The 22,028-nt window shown below is 43.6% G+C and overlaps 1 protein-coding gene across 4 annotated transcripts in view; it reads left to right on the forward strand.

Annotated features, from left to right (window-relative positions):
• LOC125899304 (diacylglycerol kinase beta) overlaps positions 1-22,028 on the forward strand; it is a 180,393-nt gene that overhangs the window by 23,168 nt on the left and 135,197 nt on the right. For all 4 annotated transcript variants that reach the window (XM_049593495.1, XM_049593496.1, XM_049593497.1 and 1 more), the window contains exons 2-3: positions 7,262-7,779; positions 15,017-15,093. In XM_049593495.1, coding sequence (XP_049449452.1) covers positions 7,713-7,779; positions 15,017-15,093 — 144 coding nt within the window. In that variant the 5' untranslated portion in view covers positions 7,262-7,712. The remainder of the gene's footprint in view (positions 1-7,261; positions 7,780-15,016; positions 15,094-22,028) is intronic.

Consider the following 22,028-nt stretch of genomic DNA (forward strand, 5'->3'; position numbering starts at 1 on the left):
GACATTATGCTCAGAACTGATGCATATCATGTAGTTACGTCTGTTCATAGTATCCGTAGCGACCTCTCCCTCTCTGTGTGTCTCTGTCACGGTGCTTCTCTTTGTCATGCACTCCAGTGACGTCATAGTTGCCGGGCAACCTCGTGAGCAAAACAGAATCCCTCTCTGCGCAGAGGGGAGGCCCCGTCCGCCTGATTGGCACGTGCTTCTCTCTGTTCCTCTGTCACACTCTCACACTATATACATGTACATCTCCCCCTTTGTTCCCTCTGTGTTGGGAGCATAACTAAACATGTGTAGCTCATTAGCACATGCCAGCGGCCGTCTACATGTAGCCCAGGAGTGAGCTGATAAAGACAGAGGGGAGGGATGTGAAGTAAGAACACTGTTTCACTTTTAAAGACTCGCTGAGGGTGTAAAAAGGAAATAATAGAGGGAGGTGATGAGATTCTTTATTCTTCTGATTGTCGACAAATCCGATGAAAACTGAACTGATCCCTGTACGATCAAGTATTGGTTCTGCACGCAGAGTCTGATAGCTTATTCCTCTGTGCATCCTCCTCTCTATTCTCTCTGGTATTTGGGGAGTTAACATCCGACTGTATGACTATAAAGACTTTATGCTTTAATTTGTAAGAACAGGAAGCCAATTTATCTATTATCTAATTTATTTATTGTGTGTGTGTGTGGGTGTGTGTAGCCTTTTGACTTTTTTCTGAATATCCTGGCAGGAAATCCACGATGTCTCTGTTAAAAACAACTGCCTGTTGTTGCATTGTCCTTGCAGGTAGCAAAGCAATGTTTTAGTAGAAAATAATGATATATTTGTAGCACTATCTCAGCTGTACGTCTGTAAGAACAACAGTTTTTTTGTGTCACTGTCCCAACTCGAAATGCACCAATGTCTTGGTCTGTGGTCGCACTGGACACATAGGGATGTCTCTGTAAAAACAACTGTTTATATGGCACTATCCTGGCAGGAAAAACAGCGACGTATCACTCAAAAAACAGCACTGCTTGGTGGGACATCCAGTTTTGTTGTTGGTTGGTCTCAAACAGTGGTGCACAGCTTTGCAGGTGTCCTGCCATCAACCATCCCCTCCCCCACCAGGTGACAGAGTCAGCTCGTATACTACGTCACTTTGGAAACATTGATATGATGTGTTTAAAATGTACAAATGCAAGAATTAACTGAGTGAGGAAAATCTTTCCATCCACCTGTTTTATGTGCATTTGTGCAAAAACTTTCCTGAATGTTAAAGAGGCAACAGATAGGATTCGGTTTTTTTTTTTTTTTTTTTATTTAGCTTTGCTCCATCTAGCGTCAGTGGTGTTGCGTCGTGGGAACTGCCCATTGGTTCGACATCCCATTGTTCCGACCATATGAAACTCATTGTTCCGAAGTCCGTTCCGAAATCATCATGATGCCCTGTGGTTAAGGTCTGGTTAGGTTTAGGCACAAAAACCACTTGGTTAGGGTCAGGAAAAGATCATGGTGTGGGTTAAAATGAAAAAGAAAGTGACAAACACATAAGCCGTGAGCGTGCTTCACCTCAAGCCGGTCGCGGCGCACCATACGCCTGCTGCGAGCCGTTCAGCACCGCGGACAGTCGGACTAATGGGATGTCGAACCAATGACATGGACCCTTGCGTCACACTGTCGCAACGACCAAACTGAGCATGGGGATCAGAGATAATCAATAAAATGTAGGCTGTAAAGCCACCAGTATACCTCTATGTATATGTAGAATGAGAAGGTGTGTGGACACTCTACTAAACAGCTCACAGTGAATGACACCAATATGTACAGTACCAGTACAAACAACAGTAGACACAATGGAATTATACCAATATGCACATGTAAACAGTCCCCATTCTAGAATAAACGCTACCGTATGGAAACCATGCGGCCGGTTGGAGCTCAAATTGAATGGGAAACAAAGTCCAGTGTTCACTTAGCTGGGCGTAACTTAGCTGGGCGATGTCCGTGGATAGCTGCCTCCGTGAGAAGAGAACAGAAGGAAGGGAGGGGGGTATCACTGTCCGAGGGCTGCCGTAGAATGGCAACCAGGATGTCAGCCAACCAACACTCGCTACCCGCTCCCTGGTTGCGGCGATTTGCGATGCTGGCCAGCTAGGAATGAACTAGCAGCCAGTACAGTCCAGTCCTCTCTGGTCTAGCTAACATTTAGCCGTGTTACTTACTGATCCATTAGAAAGAAAGCTAGCTGGACATGGGTTTTGAAGCCTCTTTGGTCACGGAGCTCCCTCCATCTCTTGAACGCCTGACTGAGGTTTACTCTTGTTTTTCCTCTTCTTTTATCACTCTCCTTTTTGCTCTTCTTTGCCTCCTCACACAGAGGAGCTCCTTTTCTTTTGCTAGGCCGTTTTTCACTTGTCTCCAAACTTTGTCCGTCTGCCATTGTGCTCGTGACTCAACTATCTCATGCCCAACTCCTCATAAGGACCAGCTCCAGTCCCTGATTGGCTGACCGACCAGTTTCACAATACATGATGCGTTTCCTGCCGTAAAGCAGATTTTTTCCACGAAATTTCGCCCCCGGTGGCAGAAGCTTATTGTAAAGATTGCAAAGCCACTAAGTAACCTATGTAAACGCTGATAGTCTGATTTTACTGTGGACACTACCCTGTGCAGCCCACATTATTTTCATAATGATATATTTAGGAATAGATGCTGTCTGTTGCCTCTTTAACGCTGACATTTGGGGACAAAAAAATCTCAAAAATGGTTTCATGCTTGGGTCCCTAGATCAGGCACACTGGAGACTTACACTGGCCGAGTGGCTACTGTCAGTTTAGCGCTCACAACTGATTTACAAACGTCCCTTTCACAATCTAAGTTGAGGTCATTTTGCGGCCCAATGGCATCTGACAGACCTGAACGTTGCAGTTACACAGCTTGGCCACCATGTGAAAGTGACTTCAAAATCTGATGCACTTCCTTTCGTGACTGCACTGTATGTTTTTGGGTTTGCCTAGCACTCTCTCTGATACTGATGATGGTGTTGGTATAACGGCGTCTGATTGGAGAATTGGCACCGACAGTTTATCTCGATGCCCCTCGACTCCTTGTTGTGCATCTCAAAACAGCAGCTGATGGAAACATTCATTTGTATTTTCTTCTACAGATTTTCAGAAAATCTGTTGAAATTTCTGCCACATTTGGACGGACACCTGACTACCAGTTGGTTTCTATAGCAACCCAATGTTCAAACGAAACCAGCTGCCGGTGGCAGAATGGACACAGACAAAGAAGGGATGTCAGAAAGTATTGAGAGACAGCTGAAGATGCTGCTGCTTGGACTTTTTAATGATTACATTTCGTTACAATAAAAATGAAATGAAATAGCCTAATACGAGCCTCAGGGTTTAAAAGGGCAGATGTTACAGAGACTTGATTCTGTAGAGATTTGTTGATGGGAACAAACCAGTTCATCCCAGTTTGTGTATGTGCAATCCTTTTCTATATTATTCGTCTCTTCAATGCAGATTCTTGTCATTGAGTCTGACCATAGTCGAATCGTGTTCACCTGCTCTCACATGAGTGATGGGAAGTGTCTAAAAATAGACTGACTTAAAATGAACTCTTGTCAGTATGTAGTTTTTTTGGCTTTTCATACTGTGTTCATATTTTTTCATTCAATACAGGAATTAACTTTATCGTCAGCATGATAATTTCTCCTCAGTCGTCCATCTCACTTTAAATAAAACTACTCTCACAGTGACAAATTAGCACATTTTTTATCTCCTGCAGAAAATCAAAAGACCCAAACATCATGTCTTTGGAACAAAATCCTCCAAATACTTGATGATGTCTCCGACTGACTCGTGTGTAAAGCAGCATCTGGAATCACAAGTGTGATGTTTTTATGCTAATCTGAACTCTGAGGAGTACATTAAAACAGTTTTTTTTTCACTGGAGCAGTGTTTCTAAAAATAAGCTGTTTTCATTCCCTTGGTGAATCTGAGTTAGTCACCCGTGCTTTTATCTTTTCTCTCTGGGAACTATGAGTACTCTGGCATCAGTCGAAAGTTCTCTCAGCTCCAATTTACACAAAATGCACGAGTGAGGTTCCTCACTGCAGCCAAGATGAGTCGTATCTTTACAGCCTTATAACAGAGACCTGTGGGTGTCAGAGGTGACTCTGTGGCTCTATCAGGAGGTGAAGTGAGACGATCAGTCACAACAACAGTGGGATTTATACGAGGAACACAGATGCAGCTTATGACATTAATGATGGTCGTGTTTCCTGTAAGTCTTCAGGACACAGTGTCCAGGAGCTGACACTGCAAACTGGAGAGCAGCTCTAAATAATTTTATTAGTTACACCCGCGTCGTTCTTGCCAATGCATCAAAATATCTGTCATGAAAAATTCCTGCTGCTGTGGCATTTATGGGATTATATCTGTGTCGCATTTGTGTAAAATCGGACATTTTGTGAATCATAGTTTTTTTCCTGGGAGCACAAATATTATTTTACAGAGAATCATAATTATTGTGCAAAAAAGAATTTTCTTAAAATGACCAAGATAAAGAAATGCACTCTATCATTAGTTTTTGATGGTAATGACAACAAAACTTTTTTGTTTTTAGGGTTCAAGGACTTCCCAGTCTTAAAGGGACAGTTCACCCCAAAATTAAACACATATTTTTTTTTGGAATGCACAGTATTGCATTTTTTTTTTTTTTTACCAATATCTGATACACTGATATGCAACAACTCATTCAACCGATAACCGATATCAATACATCCACTTTTTTCCTCACCTACTTTTAGTGATCACCAACTCTCCTCTTATTTTAAGATAATTGTTTTAGCTCTCATCTTTATTTGATAGGACAGTGAGGAAGCATGAAGGAGGGGAGAGAGAGGATGACATACCTGCGACCACTGCAGCAAAGGCATAGCCTTTGTACAGGGGACTCCCACTCTCCCCACTGAGCTACAGGGTGACCTGTCTGTAGTGGAATCAACATCATATTATACACACAGACTCTTATGGTGACGGCCCACCAGCAGATGGAGACATGAAATACTGTTCAGTGTCTGTGATATTCAGTCATTGTGTTAAATAAGAAAAAAAGCATGTTGGCTGATTTTGATGACGTGCTGATATTATTGTGCATCCTTAATGTTCCTGTTACCTGTAATACTGTTTTTCAGTCTAGATAGTTTTGGTGTAAGTTGCACTGCTGGAGATATCAGCCATAAACATGATGAAACTAGATGGCACTCAGCTTGTGGTGCTTAAAGCGCGATAAAAATCCATTTGAAAAACTCAAATGTCTCTTTCCAGAAATCATGATCCGGTAACTGAAGATAATCACAGACGTTGTTGTGAGCAGTTTCATGTAGGAACTACTCTCTCTTTACCAAACTACACCTGCTAACTGTGTCACCGCCAGAGGGAAGCGTGCGTCATGACTGATGACCTTTCTGGTCAATTAACGTTTGGTCGACTATGAGGGGACAGCCCGTCTGTGCACTATTGAATTCTATTGAGGTTCGGCTAAATGTAGAGGAAAGGCCCCAGGCTGAAGACACAGACGCACATTTTAGTTGAGAAAATATTAAAACCTTTTTTTAAAATTAGTGTATAGGTTACAAATTTTACGATTGAATCACTTTAGAGCCTCAGATTCAGGAGGAGCAATGTGGATTCAGTCCTGGCCTTGGAACAACGAACCAGCTCTTCACCCTTGCGAGGCTGCTGGATGGGTCGTGGGAGTTTGCCCATCCAGTCTACATGGGTTTTGTGGACTTGTAGAAGGCTTACGACCGCGTCCCACGGGGGGTCTTGTGGGGGGTACTGCGGGAGTACGTAGTGCCAGGCTCGCTGCTACGACCAAAGTGAGAGCTGTGTCTGCATACTTGGCATGAAGTGGAACACGTTCTCTGCCAGCTTTGTCCCTTGTCACCAATCCTGTTTGCGATTTTCATGGACAGGATCTCATGGTGCAGCCGGGGGGAGGAAGGGGCCCGGTTTGGGGACCTCAGAACTGCATCTCTGCTTTTTGCAGATGATGTGGTTCTGTTGGCTTCATCACACCGTGACCTCCAGCATGACCTGGGGCGTTTTGCAGTGTGAAGCAGCTGGAATGAGAGTCAGCACCTCTAAATCTGAGGCCATGTTTCTCTGTCGGAAACCAGTGGATTGCCCTCTCCAGGTTGGGGGAGAGTTACTGCCTCAAGTGAGGGAGTTCAAGTATCTTGGGGTCTGCCTAGGATGCCTCTTGGGCGCCTGCCGCCAGAGGTGTCCCGGGCAAGTCCCACTGGTGGGAACACGCTGGAGGGATTAAATATCTCATCTGGCCTGGGAACGCCTTGGGGTCCTCCAGGAGGAGCTGGAAAGAGTTGCTGGGGAGAGGGACGTCTGGGGTGCTTTGCTCGGCCCACTGATAAGTGGATTAAAAATAGATGGATGGATCGAATCACTTAAGATGTACAACAATGATAAACACAATAATTTTATATAATTTCTTTGTAACAAACACCACAGGGAGCCACTGGAGACGGACGAAAGAGCCACACATGGCTCTGGAGGCACAGGTTGCCGACCCCTGTGTTAAACGGCCCCCAAAAAACTCACACTGCCCCTGAAAACGGCTCCTTAAACCTGTTAATAACCGTAAGGTGACGGCGGTGTGGTGGTCGTAGTGGAGTGTGGCATCTAGTGGCGAATGTTATCAATTTTCTTAAATAAAGAAGTCCAATGTTCAAACTGAAGTGTTTGTTGTAAGTGTTTGTTGGAGGGCGCCCTCTGTGCTGTCATCTGTCATTTCCACTGACTCTGATCTGTGTTCAGTTTTCAGGACTCCATCAGCCGCAGAAATTAAATGCGATTTGACATAAAAGACAGAATTACGACATAAATATTCTGCACTAGATTGAAAAGTATAAATCCAGCCAGTGACAGTCTGAGTAGCTATTCCCTCAGCTCGCTGTTTTCCTGCTCCCCAGCGTCCACATGCTCCATCACTCCTCGCCTCCCTTTCTGCTGTAAATCTCTTTTTGTTCATAATTTGCTGTCATCCTCACTGCCCCCCTCCCTCCTGCCTCTTCCTCCTCCACCATCCTCCTCCTCCTCTCTATCTTTAAAGTGACTTTGAGATGTTACAGATTCTTGTCATGACCACTGAAAGCTACTAAAGCTTTTATATTTTAGATACAGTCAGAGGATGTTGATGATCATGTTCATTTACGTTCTTCTTCTTGTGTCTCTGTTTTTCTCTCTGCAGGTCAGAGAAGGTGAAGACCTGCTGAGAAACCTCGTGACATCTCCCAGTAGTTGGTTACTGTGACAGACAATCAGCGTATATCCTCTTTGTTTTTGTACTTTGACATTCAAAGGGACAAAATCAACATCTGGAGAACCTCAGCAATACTCAACACACGACAGCAACGACTCTCCGCTGCAGCGAAACATTTGAAGAACCTGCTCAATCGAACATCGCCGTCGTCTCTGCCTCCTCCACTAACGACTACACGTGGCCTCAGATATCTCATCTCTCCACCTCCTGTGTGCTCACACGGTGCTTGTTGTAAAGAAGCGGAGATGACATCCCAAAACCTCTTCGCCTCAGCCTTGTTACACAACTTGACCCAAGGATAACCATCAGTCCCCCTGAGCGGCACTCGTGGACCAACGCACTCCCAGACGCAGAGCCCGGCCCCCTGGCTTCAGGCAGTATGGGAGACGGGAGCTGGGTGTGCCTGAGCCCAGCTGAGTTCACACAGCTGCAGCAGTACAGCGAGTGTGAGTGTCTCAATCTGGAGGTTCCACATTTGTGTTGTGAGTGTGTGTGTGTGTGTGTGTGTGTGTGTGTGTGTGTGTGTGTGTGTGTGTGTGTGTGTGTGTGTGTGTGTGTGTGCAGCTGATGCTTCTCCAAAGCTTTGTTTGCAAAACCAAATCATGTGGTGTCCATGCTATAGCCTGCCAGATGCTTCAGGCAACTTAAATGCAAAAGTTTAACAATAGAGCTGAAGCAGGTTTACAGTCCCAGAAGCAACTAACGTCACTAATAAGATACATGAAGCTCTGCTGAATATGCACATGAATAATACAGTAATTTACATTTTTATTTTTCCGTTTACCACCAAGTTAGTTCAATAAATTGCAAAATGTAATCATTTTACTTTCCTTTGTCCAAACAGCTCGACCACGGGCACACACACACAAACACACACACACACACACACACACTTCATACAGTAACTCAGTGTGTCCCATACATTGATTTATTTCATCTTATGTTATTGAAGAGTTGCACGCAGCTCATTCGCTCAGCCCCTCCTGGCCCCGCCCTCTCTCTCTGTTTATCACACCACATATGAGACAAGGATTAGCGAGATAGCCACCACACGGTCCCTCCGCCTTATTGTGTCTCTTAATAGTTGTTTTGGTCTCTTTGTGGTCATTTTGAGTCTCTTCCTGGTCAGTATGTGTTCGTTTAAGATTTTACATTTTACAGGTGAAAGCCAGGGGGGCCCCCTGACACTTTGGGCCCTCGGGCCTGTGCCTGATAGGCCCTTTCAGTAATCCATCCAAGGGTAGCAGCCCTGGAAACGTTGGCTTTAGTGGTTAGAATTCGGCCAACGCAACCCCTCAGCACAGAGTGTTGCAGCATGCTGGTGTCCAGCAGTCTAAACTGTAGCCCCGTTCACACTGCCAGATTTTCGGCGAATGTTGGGCCGTATTGCCGGCAAGCTGCGAGCGTTTAGACACACAGAGCCGGATTGGCGAGTTGATCCGAGGTGCCCAATTTTCCGCCTCGTAGGGTAGACATATTGGTGGAACCCTTTTAGTTTAAACAGACCGAGGCGGCCTTCTGCAACGGGAGGAGCTGTTGAAGACTTGTGCTGTTGATGACGCCGCACGTGTAAGCCACTGGTGGTGGATAAACAGGAAACAGCTGATAGCAGGAATTAGCGAGCAGCTAGTAGCAAGAGGGAAACACAAACCTGACAGACACTGTAAAGATGAGCAACTGGGGAGACAAGGAATTGCGCGCCCTCCTTGTCCTTGCAAACGAAGAGGCCATTAACCGTCAGATGACGGGGACGGTGAAGAACGGGCCGACTTATGAGAGAATCGCCGAAGGACTGACCAGCCGCGGCTTCCCTCCCACGTCACAGCAACAGCAGCAACAGAAAGTTTGGTGATCCAGTGGGGAGTCGGAGCTGTCTGGTCCTTCAGAGCAGACACTGTGATTTGAGGCTCTTGATCTAGCCGTTGGCTTGGGTTAGCACGAGGCGAAACTATTTTCTTTCCCTCTCTGAAACACTTTAATGATATTGACACAGTTTTTTCTTTTCGTTTATTGTCAGACTCTCTTTTAGACAAGTCCGTCATCTTTCTATAGGGGATTGCTCTGCAGTGTAGGCAGTTGTAAGCAATGCTGGAATAGCAACTTTCTCTGCAGGATTCTCCTCCACTGAATCAGGTTGTCACGGAAGCGATGTGCACGTGCATCTGCATTTGTAGACCAGCCAACAGGAACACCATCACCATTATTATGTCATCATTTCCCATTGTCTTTGTTGTTTACATGTTAATGAGTTTGTCTGAAGATTTTTGAATATAAGTAGAAATCATTTGACTCACTTGATCATTTATTGTGTGTATTCATTAGTGACATTTGGCTCATCCACGTACCTTTTATAGGTTCACTTATAAAGCATTGTAAAATCAGAGGAGAACAGACAGTGGAGCAGGATGTCATGTTTGGTGTCACATTGTTCTTCATGTTATTTTAGAATGGCACTCATTAGCCTGCTGGATGAGCCTCGTGGCTACCTCTCCCCTCGCTCATAACCACATTTGTTAGTCAAAAGAGCATCTGTCCTCTCATTCCTGGTGATGAATAGAGTAACCTATTACTCTCTCACACAAACCATTTGGCTGAGGAATTACACAATCATGCATAAAGCATTGTTTTATAGACCTGTGTGAGGTAAAACCTCACGAGGTCAGACTGTCAGTGACTGAAGAGAAGAAACCACTATGATCAGTGATTACCAACATGGTCAGTCTTTACTTTTTCCAATTAAATCTTTGTGTGTGTGCACACATGTATGGATCTGTAGGTCAGTCTGTCTGTGGCCTAATTTTATGAAGGAAAATGATGTTGTTACCTGGTGCATGAGTGCATGTTGCTTGTGAAGGGAGGCCTGTGTGTGTACTATTTTTCCAGTGTGTTCTCATCCCAACTTGTCGCTTTGTCAGCTGACTTTCACGTCTACATATGATGCGCTATATATCCTCCTGCATCTGCTGCTGACGTTCCAGGACAGTGTGTCAGGTTACACTTGTTACATGCATTGTGTCTTTTCAAAATCTACTTCTGTTTCACTCAGAAAATACACAGTTTGTGCTCGTTAGACTCATACATTGCTTTTCAAAATAGACATACAACATTGATAAAATGCTTGGTATTTACATTTATTTCAACCAGGTCTCACTCCGAAGTCGTTGAAATTTGGTGCTTGGTCAGTGAATTCTAGCGTCCGACACAGACGGAAAAAAGCTGTCCTTTCACATCGGAATGATACGCAGCCATTATTGTTAAATGGCAGCGAAAGTCTGAGTAGGGCTGGTGGGAGGGGGGGTTTCACCCGATAAGCCGGTTTTCGCTTCCCGTAAGTTTGTAAAGCCAAACCCTGTTCTTTTTTCCTAAACCCAACCACGTGTGTTTGTTATTGAAGGAAAACATGTCTCACGTTTCACACAGGAAGCAAACAGCTGGCTCAGGGGTGAAAGTCCACGGTTTGTTGGACCCATCCACCTCCCCATCCACCTTAAAGGGACTTTCCAGCTCTTTATATTACATTGTTACTGATGGTGTTATGAACTGCTGCTGGCCAGTTCCTTTCATACGCTGCAAAAGGTGCCTTTGGGCATCAGTTTCTCCTGCAGACGTCCACTGACATAGAAAAGTATTTGACAACTTCAGTTGTTGGCCTCTGTGTCAACAACTGTTGCTGCCAAGTGGATATTATACGGCCGCGAAAGGTGCGCTCATCTTTCTATTAACCCCAAGGCTGTAATCGATAGATAGATAGATAGATAGATAGATAGATAGATAGATAGATGTATATGTCATCCGTCAAAGTGGCTAGTAAGCGTGACTGTGCTACATGCCACCAATGAATTATCCCCACATTTGGTGAGTAGGTGGGTGATAATGGCAGATCCTGGCAGTGACGTACATAATCTATCTCACCTGGCGTATGTTTGAATCTCAGATTTTAGGCGTTTGCACAGACACCCTCCTTCCTTCCTCCTTCCTTCCTTGACATCTCTCTGGTGACAAAGTTTGCAAAGATACAAGTCAGTATAGTGAAGGTCCGACATTTTAAACAGAAGAAAAAGACATTTTTTGACATGCAAATTCTCCTTGAAATTCTTTAGTGATTTGCATAAAAACTGGAGAAGAGACAAAGGGTGGACAGGAAGTTTAGTGTTTACCTGCAGTTGATGAGGGTCTGTGCAGGAGAAGATCTTTGCTGTAGATCTCTCTGTTGCCTCCAAGATTACATACAAACAAACATGAAGTGCTGCTCTGCACAAAGTCACAGAAGTTATGAAAAATCATATAAATTGTTTTTTTTTGTTTTTTTTTTACAATTTGCAAACAAGCAGGCTGCTATCTTGGGAGCACTTACACGCTCACAGTGATGTGTGGCGGAGAGGACGTTGCACGATTTGATAGCATCCAGTGGGTCTCCTCTTTAAGACCCTGCACAGGAGAAGACACAGAAATAATGCAGTGCTAATCCTCACCTCACTCATGCTGCTGTCACTGTGGTCCAGCAGGGTTTTTGTTTTATGAGCCGGGCTGCAGTAGAGGAGGACTATAATCGAAACATGACAAATGTGCAGATGAGGAAGGCCCCTGCAGGCGAGGAAGGTCTCATTTTTACTGAGGAGTGGAAAGACAGGAGGGCTCGTGTATCACCAACCAATCAATCAAGGACTTAATGAAGGACGGTGGCTGTGTTTTTCTCTGCGGAGACAGAAGTATGTGAGGGAGCAGGACATCCAGCTAAAAGGCTAGTGTCATTAATAAGCCATATAATGAAATAGAACTAAACGATTAGTTCATCAATCTATTGCAACCATTTTAGTAATTGATTGATCATTTGAGCAGCGGTTGTATCGTCTCAGTTGTCAGGATATGATGCTTTCCTCTGTTATATGATAGTTGACCTCATATTTCTGTGACACAAGAAAGGATACAGGCTCTGGGAAATTGTGACGGTGTCTTTCAGTTTTACAGACAAAACAATTTATCAGTTAATTGAGAAAATAATCAGCAGATTAAATAGTAGTGAAAATGATCATTAGTTGAAGATAAAATCAGTTAGCTGAAGCAACTGGTTGATTTATTGATTAGTCAATCAACTGAAATTAATCAACGGAAAATTGCCTGATCGTTTATCAAGCAGAGACACAGAACGATCTCTGGTTTCAGCCCCTCAGCTGTTAAACTGAGGCTTCTGTCTCTCTCTGCTTTGATTTATAAAATTGATTATAGGTTTTGTCAGACAAAACAGCTGTGACTCTGGCGACATGTGGTGGAAATGTTTCACTATTTTCTGACATTTTATAGACAAATGATCGATCAAAGAAATGATCAAAAGATTTACTGACAGTAAAAATAATGTTGCAGGCTTTTAATCAATCCATGTAAACGTATCTGCATGTGCAGAATCTAGGACAAGATTTTGTTGTCAGAAGTGTTCTGTTTATAGTCCGAGTCATATTGACCAATCACATTAAAGTTGGCTTTAGTTGCATGCAGGTAAACAGTTCGTATGTTCGTCCCAATAACTCTCCTCGACTCTTCTCTGCTCTGTCCTCTGTCATGACGTCCCAGTTCCTCAGAGCAGTCTCAGAGGAGTCGAGGACAGAGGAGGCTTTCAGAGGAGACAGGAGCGAGGAATTCCTAAATGTGTCGCGTTTGATTAAAATTTTAATTTTCCCAGAAACATTAAATGTAATTAATCATTTCCAGTGTTTAAAAGACACTTCAGTCGGTTCTGGGTTATTAAATAATGAACTCACAATCAGAATATCAGTCAGGACAGATGCAGATAATGAACAGGCCTAAATCATATTCACATTATCTGGCCTGGGAACACCTCGGGGTCCTCCAGGAGGAGCTGGAAAGCATTGCTATCGTTGCTTTACTTGTGAAAAAGATCTTGAGATACTCCTTCACTCCTTCATTTGGAGCAGTAACTCTCCCCCAACCCAGAGAGGCAGTCCACTGTTTTCCGGCAGATAACCATGGCCTCAGATTTGTGGGTGCTGACTCTCATCCCGACCGCTTCAAACTCAGCTGCAAACCGCCCCAGTGCATGCTGGGTGGTCCGATGAAGCCAGCAGAATCACATCATTTGCAAAGAGTAGAGATGTAGATCTGAGGTCTTTAAAGCGAAACTCTTCCTCCCCCTGGCTGCACCTTGAGATCCTGTCCATTAATATCACAACTTAATCAGTGACCAGGGACAGCTGTGGTGGAGACTAACACCAGCTGATAACGTGTTTGACTTTGTGCTGAGTACGTGGACACAACTCTCACTTTGGTTGTACAAGGACAGCATGATTCGCAGCAACGACCCCAGTATACCATATCCATGTTGGGAATAATAGTTTATTTGTTGTTGAGCTGGTGTAATCATTTAATTCATAGAATGTCTGAAAAGAGTGAAAAATACCCTTCACAGGTTTTTAGAGCTCCGTCATGGGGCAGCAGCAGCTCAGTTCATAGGGACTTGGGTTGGGAACCAGAGGGTCGCTGGTTTAAGTTCCTATCTGGACCAAATATTGAGCACGGACTGGCAGCTGGAGAGGTGCCAGTTGTCTAATCATCAGCCCAAAAGATTTCCAATTTACAGTGATATAAAACAGAAAAGCAGCACTTCCCCACATCTGAAAAGCTGAAACCAGAGACTTCAGATTTTAATTGATTATCAAAGAATTATTCAACTAAACATCAGGAAATTGATTACTTCATAATCACTGCAGTTCTCCTGTGAAGCATTGATATTATTTTCGGTTGTAACGTTGGTGACTTGAGTGCGTCTGATAATGATTCATGCTCATCTTCATGCTTGCGGATCACTAACCACATTGTACTGACAGCTAATGGCAGCCGAGCAGACTGAGCAGCGGACGCTCTCTAATCACGTCTCTCATCTTACCTGAGACTGTGCTCTCCTCCATCTCTTTGCTCCTGTTATCGTGGACGTCCGCTGCAGGACAGAAATAGGGACGCGCTACAGGCTGCAGAGCACTAAAAATAATGAAGTGTCGCCCGTAGTTGATTATGAGCCCTAACATGATTGGTGAAATCAGGTCTTGAGCGTGTGCATGCCTAAGTGTGTGTGATAATGACGGTGGATCTGAGATGTGTCCGTGCACACGTGTACATTTGTCTCCTGTAATTGTCTGACAGATGATCGTGGGAGGAGGTCATTACGGTTAGTGTTCTGGACCCGGGGCTCTGTGACGTGTGTGTGTGTGTGTGTGTGTGTGTGTGTGTGTGTGTGTGTGTGTGTGTGTGTGTGTGTATATGCATGGTTATGGGATTAGCATCTAAAAGTGAGAAAGACACCATGTCCCCTTTTTACTTTTCACTAACAGGGTGACTCACAGGCTCAGCTCCACTGATGCAGCACTTCCTGGTACAGATGAGTATTTATCAGGACATCCATTAATGAGATGCAGCATGTTTATTCAGTTTGGAGAAAGCGTTTATCCAAAGGAACATTTCGACTAAGAGATGTGATTATAAAGACAGCTTCAGGAAATGTTCTCGCTGTGTGTGTGTGTGTGTGTGTGTGTGTGTGTGTGTGTGTGTGTGTGTGCGCGTGCGGCACTGTGGGGCTCCTTTGCTTAAAAATGCTCCATGAGGTTTTCAGAAGTGAATCAAAGCAAACACGTTACAGCAAATATAATAAAACAATTCGTCTTCTTTCCTCCTCAGACTCCTCCAAGAAGCTGAAGGATGTGCTGGAGGAGTTTCACGGCGAAGGAGTCCTCTCCAAATACAACCCAGAGCAGGTGTGTCTGCACCACAGTTCCCTCCGACATTAACCCTCGCCCACTTTTATCTCCTCTGTCACATTCTGCCTGATATTCTGCCTCTGCTCTGTGCGCACACAAACACATGGTGTGACGTTAACAAATGCTAAAGTTCCTCTGATTCAGTGTAATATCAATCACCAAAGAGCTTAGTCATTCCCCCCATTTTTAGATAGAGGCTGTGGTGGAGACGCACCCTCAGCATCAACTTTAGCACCTGACGTCAGCAGATCAGCTCCCGGCTGAACTGGAGACTGTAAAGACTTTTTTATTCCGTCGTCTGGACTTTGGGCAGCATCACTAATTTCTTGTCGTTTATTTTCAGTTTGGGCTTTTATCTCTCCCCCTCTCTCCCTCTGAAACATCACAAAGCTGTTATTCAGAATGTAGTTTTTGCTTCAGTCGCTCGGTGCTTGTTGACAAAATAATCAGCTGCCAGTGAACCCCTGGTCAGTGGTGTTTTATGTGCACAAGATTTGATCCTGTGCGAAACATTTAGGGAGGTGTTGTGAGCAGATTTATTCACTCTGCTTACTCACTTTTTGTTTTGTTTTGCAACCCTATCACCAGCAAAAATGTGGGCATTGTACATTTATGCAAAACCATGGATGCGTTCACATTCATAGGTTATTATGTTGCTGATATGTTGAAACATTTCAAGACTATGGTTAAGTTCAGGCACGAAAACCACCTGATTATGGTCAGGAAACAATCATATTTTGGCTTATGACACCTGGTGCCAAAAAAGCAGTAGGAGAAGTCTACAAAATGCCTTTGAAAAAAACAATTGCATGTCATTGCCCTATCCTGACGTGCAGCAATCTTTGGTTAAAAACAGTCACTTTTCATGGCACTCTCCCCGCTAGAAAAACAGAGACTGGTCACTAAAAAACACCCTCATTTGTCAAACATAGCTCAGATATGTGGAGGGAATTCATTTGGAAAACTATTTAAGGTTCTTTGTAACTCCCAGAATTAAAAAATCACAAAGAAACAAACCTGGACATAGTCAGTGCTGGAGAGTGTGCTGTAACGTACAACCCATCCTCACTGCGACCTCGTCACATGTCCACGTTTGGTCATGGACTTTCCACGTCCACATATGACGTCCAAGGTACCCTGGGTGTGTTGGCTGTTGACGTTCTGGGACGCCGTGTCAACTTCAGCCTGTTACATGCATTGTCTGTTTTCAAAATACACTTCTGTTTTCACAGGAAATGTACAGTTTGCATACAGTCTCTTTCAAAATAAAAGCACTACGTCGGTACAACACTGGGAATTGATGTGTTTTTCCTTCAACAACACACACAAGGTTAGGTTGCAGTACAGGCACAAGGTTTGGCTTTACAATCTTAGGGGAAGCAAACGTTGGTCTCCTGGGTGAAAGTCTGTGGTAGTTGTAAAGAGTAAGGGGTCTCCAACAACCGCTGAATGGATAGAAATGGTTCGGAAATTTATGTCATAGAGCAATTTACTTTTTCTCTGAGACAGGCCGGGTTTTATTGTTTGTTGGTCTGCAGCTTGGCAGGGTCTCACCTAGGTGACACGCCATCCACCGTCCTTCCATCAAAGTCGGCTCATATACTACCTCCCCCTCTGCAGCATGGATACGATACATTTGAAACATACAAATGTGATCTTTTCATAGTTTGCAGAAACGTACAATGCCAACATTTTCTCCTGGTGTGTGCACTGTTATTTGTCGTCTCATAGTGTGAAGGTCCTTTTGTCAGTCAGCTGACCAGGAACAGTTTGACACTGTAACGGAGGTTGGCGAGGAAACATTTTGATAGCAGGAGAACAAACACTAGCTATACATTTTAAATATTACATTGAAAGACTTATTGAGAACCACTGATTTGGATTGTTTTGGTGGTAATTTTGAACCTTTCTGAACTCTCTGCCCTTTTTCTGCTGGACAGACACTAAACAGATATATGAACGCAAAACTTTTGTCTTCACCCTAATTTTCCTTAGTTGAACTAAGACTGTTTCCGTGCACACAGAAGATGTTTTTCCTCTCACATTTTCTGAACAGATTTGTTAAAGCCTGTGTCAGTGAGCTCTTCTCCTTCTCCAAAACAACCCATCCACCTGACAGCTGTGGCAGATCAACATGCTGATTAAACAGCATCATAGCTACACAGGTGTGAGTTGGGAAGGAAACAATAAAAGACCATTCTGAACTGTGGTTTTCACATGACTAATGCTACAAATATGCATTTTTACTGGTCACACTGAATTCATTCATGAGGAGAACATGTCTCTAAAGTGCCAGACGCCATCGATGGCGAGCAGTCGCCCAATGAAGTTGTCAATGAACCGCTGGTCAGGTGAAGACCCTGGTGCCAATGATGAGCACACAGTTGACCTGCTCTGAGACAGTTTGTGAAGAAATCGATTGGTTGTTCAAACCAATTATTGCATCAGCTGTTCAGGTGGCTGGTGTCAGACCATCTCACAGGTGAAGACAGATGTGGAGGTCCTGAGCTGGCGTGGTTACACGTGGTCTGCAGTTGTGAGGCCGGTCGGATGTACTGCCAAATTAACTGACACGAAGTGAACATTCAGTTCACAAGCAACAGCTCTGGGGCTCGTTCCAGCGGTCAGCATGCCAGTGGCACGCTCCCTCAAAACTGAGGACATCTGTGGCACTGTGGTGTGTGACAAAACAAGAGAGGCTTTTTATCATCATGTTCCCATGGCACACCTAATGATGCTGTTTAATTAGCATCTTGATGTGTCACACCCGTCAGGTGTATGTGTTATTTTAGTATCACTAACACAGATGTTAACAAATTTGAGACCAAAATTTGAGAGAAATAAATCTCTTATCTTTTGCTGAGTGTACAGACAGTTACATTCATAATATAAGCTGATTGGCTTTGAGCTGCTCATTCACCAAACATCTTCACTGCTGCACCGTTCACGAAAACAGCAATATTATGGTATTTAAGGAAGAGACTCCATCTGTGTTTCATCTGGTGTGTGTGTGTGTGTGTGTGTGTGTGTGTGTGTGTGGTACACAGCCAGCTCCTGCACACTAGCTGTGTGGTGATGTTTTTTTTTCCCGACATTACAATATGCCGATCTGATTAATAACCACAAAGCTACCATACAGTGTGAACTATAGCTCACTGTCGGTGTCAGGATCTCGTCTGGTCCTGAATCAGTCAGTGGCTGAGGATCTGAACAGCAGCCTCGCTCATTAAATATATGACCTCTGTGCTCCTTCGAAGGTTCAAAAAAGTGTAGTATTTTTTATGACGTTAGCAGGAGCTATCTTTATATGTTGTGTTATTACTGGGTTTTTCTCTGCAGCGTGACCGACTGCTCCTCTGGGGACAAATAAAGTTTGACTTGACTTATTTCAGGCGAGACTGCGCTCTGTGGGAAATCCTGCAGCAGAGTCATACATGATGATTTTTTTGGTATCATGACACAGTGACCATTCGGAAATAAATACTGTAAATAAACTGACAAAATAAATTAACATTTAAAGGATTATAGTATTTGTATTTATCGTACAGTAGATCAGTTTTTTTAAAGCAGATGGTGATGTCCAGTCCTTAGACGAGTGTAAACAACATTAATGCAGCAGCATCTCGTGTGCAAAGTGGCATCATGACATATGTAAGGATTTGACTCTTTAACTACTTTCACCATTGAAATTATTATTAATAATAAATAATCAAACAACAGTTACAGTCTTAAAACATCAGCTTCTCATTTGAGCCCAGATTTGATTTTTACTGATTACTGATGCCCTGAGAGGCAAGGTGGAAAAAACAAACAAAAAAACAGCTTAACAAACCTTGGCGAGCAAAGTAACCCGGTCTCACTCCACAGTCATCGAAATCTGGCGCTTGGTCAGTTGATTTCCAGCATCAGACACCAAGGAAAAAAGCTGTCCTTTGTGTGTGTCAGCTAAACGTAACCACGTGTGCGTGTCGGCTAAACGTAACCACATGCATTTGTCATTGAAGGACAAAAAAAAAAAGTTAATCCATGGTGTTGAACCGACGTAGTGCTTTTAATTTGAAAGAGACTGTATGCAAACTGTACATTTCCTGTGAAAACAGAAGTGTATTTTGAAAACAGACAATGCATGTAACAGGCTGAAGTTGACACGACATCCCAGAACGTCAACAACCAACACACCCAGGGTACCTTGGACGTGACCAAACGTGGACATGTGACGAGGTCACAGTGAGGATGATGATGGAAAAAGCAGAATGGGATACATTGTAGACGTTGCAGGAACAGAAACACACAACATGATAACACACGGTCCCAGATGTGCCGATCACTGGCGCTCTTTTCGGCCTATAATGCAGCGTATGATGACAGGACAACACACAAACAATTTTGGGGGATATTTTCCTGGTGGCACACTGGCGAAAGTGGATCAGTGTGAATTAATGTAATGCAAACAGTTAACAGTTTATTTTGGGTGGTAACATGTTACCTGACATTGTAGATGTAATAACATTACACATGATCCTGTTGGTAACCCGTTGTATTACTTTGTGTTTTGAGATTAACTTCATATTTACACAGGCTAATTTCATGTCTGTATATCTACTTCATGTTGCTCGTGTTCTTTGTATTTAGTCATGATTTAAACTGGTGCCTTTTTCTCTTGTTAATGAAGAGAAATGATCTGTGTTGGAGGGGGCGATTGATGGCTGTGTTCAGCCCAAACATCTCTGCTTTCACGTCTGATTCCTCCCCCACAGTTTTGGCTAAACGTCCATATGGTTTTTATAATGACTGATATCATTTGTGTCCTCATGTCACATTCCTTCCTTCCTTCTCCTGGCATCTCTTCTTCTTCGTCTTCTTCTGTATGTGTTATATGTTTCCCTGTTCTTCACTCCTCTCTCCTCCCTCTTCATTATCACCTCCTCTCTGCTGTAAGCTTCTCCTCAGTGTTTGTGATGACATGACTAACAGCCCTGTCGGACGTTGGGCGCCATAGGAACCAGACTTAATGCTCATGTAGTCTTTCTCAGACCACACTGTCACCTGGCGCCACGATGATCACTGTGGCCCTCTGCCATCCATCACTCTGTGTGTGTGTGTGTGTGTGTGTGTGTGTGTGTGTGTGTGTGTGTGTGTGTGTCTGTAATGACTCATCAGTCCCTTGTGCCAGCTGTAGTGGAATCTACTCAGCCAGCTGGTGACAAAAGAAGAGCGTGACCTCTTTTTTGTGCTTTTAATTCAATTATTTCCAACCAGAGTGTCTCTGCCTCTTCTGGAGGAGTTTAAAAACCGATTAAAGACAATAGATACAAAGAAAGAATGATGATGGACACTGTCAGCCGTCAGTAACGTTGGGTTGTCTCAGTTGAACAGATTAGGAAAAAACAGCAGCATCAGAAACATGCACAGACATTTTGAGGGGCTGTTGCTCCAAAAAACGGGCAACATTTCATCACATTTATCTCTGAAGAAGAGCACTTTCTTTAACCCTATGTTAGACATGAAAGTCATTCACAACACTGTGTAAAGAAATATAAACTGTGTGTTTTTACTGATTGAAATATTTGTTTTTAGTGAGTTATTAGTCTACTTCAAACTTTAACAAAAATACTTCTGACAAAATAGGCCGACGTCCAATTAAATTAATTATGTAGGAAATGTAATAGCATAATATAATATAATATAAAGCTATATTGTGTGACGTGATGCAAGCTGTGCATTGTTCAGAAGCATATGTGGAGGTTTTTATTCACATGCACCTTCGTTGTTAAGTATTTTCAAAACCTAAAAAGACATGACGAGGGACACAGGGTATCACTTTGCATCCTGGTCGTGTCTGCCGGACATCAAGGCCTGATGATTGGCTGCCAGCCTACTGCTAGCCAGCGCCATTGAAAGAGACTGCTGCTAGCCAGCTAGCTAGCCCGTCCCTCAGCCTCACAAAGACGGAAAGACTGCTGCTCTGAGGGGAAGCAGTCCCAGATCGGACCCCTGGCCCTGGAGTTTGTGCTTGAGTTGAGTACATGGATGTATAAAGAGAACTGGATACAGCTTGGAGGCTGGGCTCCATTCATTCCTGTGAAAGTTGCTTAGTGGCGCATGAAGCCAAAAAAAAAAAAAAAAAGTTCAGCGTATAAAGCTACCACTGCTTCTACACTGTGCGGCCCACAAAGCAGGTGCACTGGGGATTTCCGCTGGCTGAGCGGCTAACTTCCAGTTAAGTGCTCTGCTAAATAAAATGGGGATAAATTATTTAATTGTGCAGCTCTTCTAGTCTTTCCAAACGTTATCAGACTAAATGGATCCATTTCTGAAAGTCATTTCACAGGGTTTGTGATTATCAAAAAAAATGTATCCACTGATTCACAAATGTCTTTTTCGCCCTGTCTGTGGGACAACATCTTTGTGACATCACATAATGGTCATAATTCCCTGTTTGACCATTACAAAAAAATCTAGCTTCAAAACCTGGCACACTCCCCGGGGGCCTGGTTGAGTCAAGTTTGAGTTGCTACAACCACTGAAGGTCCGTCTCCATGAAATATAACCACTACAGTAGTTTATAAAACAGCAATGTGGGCAGTTAAAGGGAAACAGCTGATTTCCAACCAGCTCTGTGTCCCCAGGGGTGTGTAGATTAACAATGTTTGACCCCTCCAGCCCTAATTTTCTACTCTTAAAATCTGATCCATGGAGCTATTATATTCCTGAAACTTTCTTCAAGCTGAGAAAAGCCTTTTAAAAATCCCTGACGTCATCGCAATGTAAAATGTATTAGCTGAGCAGGGACTTGCTGGCGGAGCTAGTGTGAGAAACACTATTGCACATATTAAATGGGCCGCACGCCGCAGCTGTATGTGCAAGGTGAGCAAAGACTAATTAGGCGCCATCTTGGGGTTCAGTATCTTGTTGTTATTATTATAATACAT

The sequence above is a fragment of the Epinephelus fuscoguttatus genome, linkage group LG13 (assembly GCF_011397635.1).
Source record: "Epinephelus fuscoguttatus linkage group LG13, E.fuscoguttatus.final_Chr_v1".
Taxonomy (NCBI): Eukaryota; Metazoa; Chordata; class Actinopteri; order Perciformes; family Serranidae; genus Epinephelus; species Epinephelus fuscoguttatus.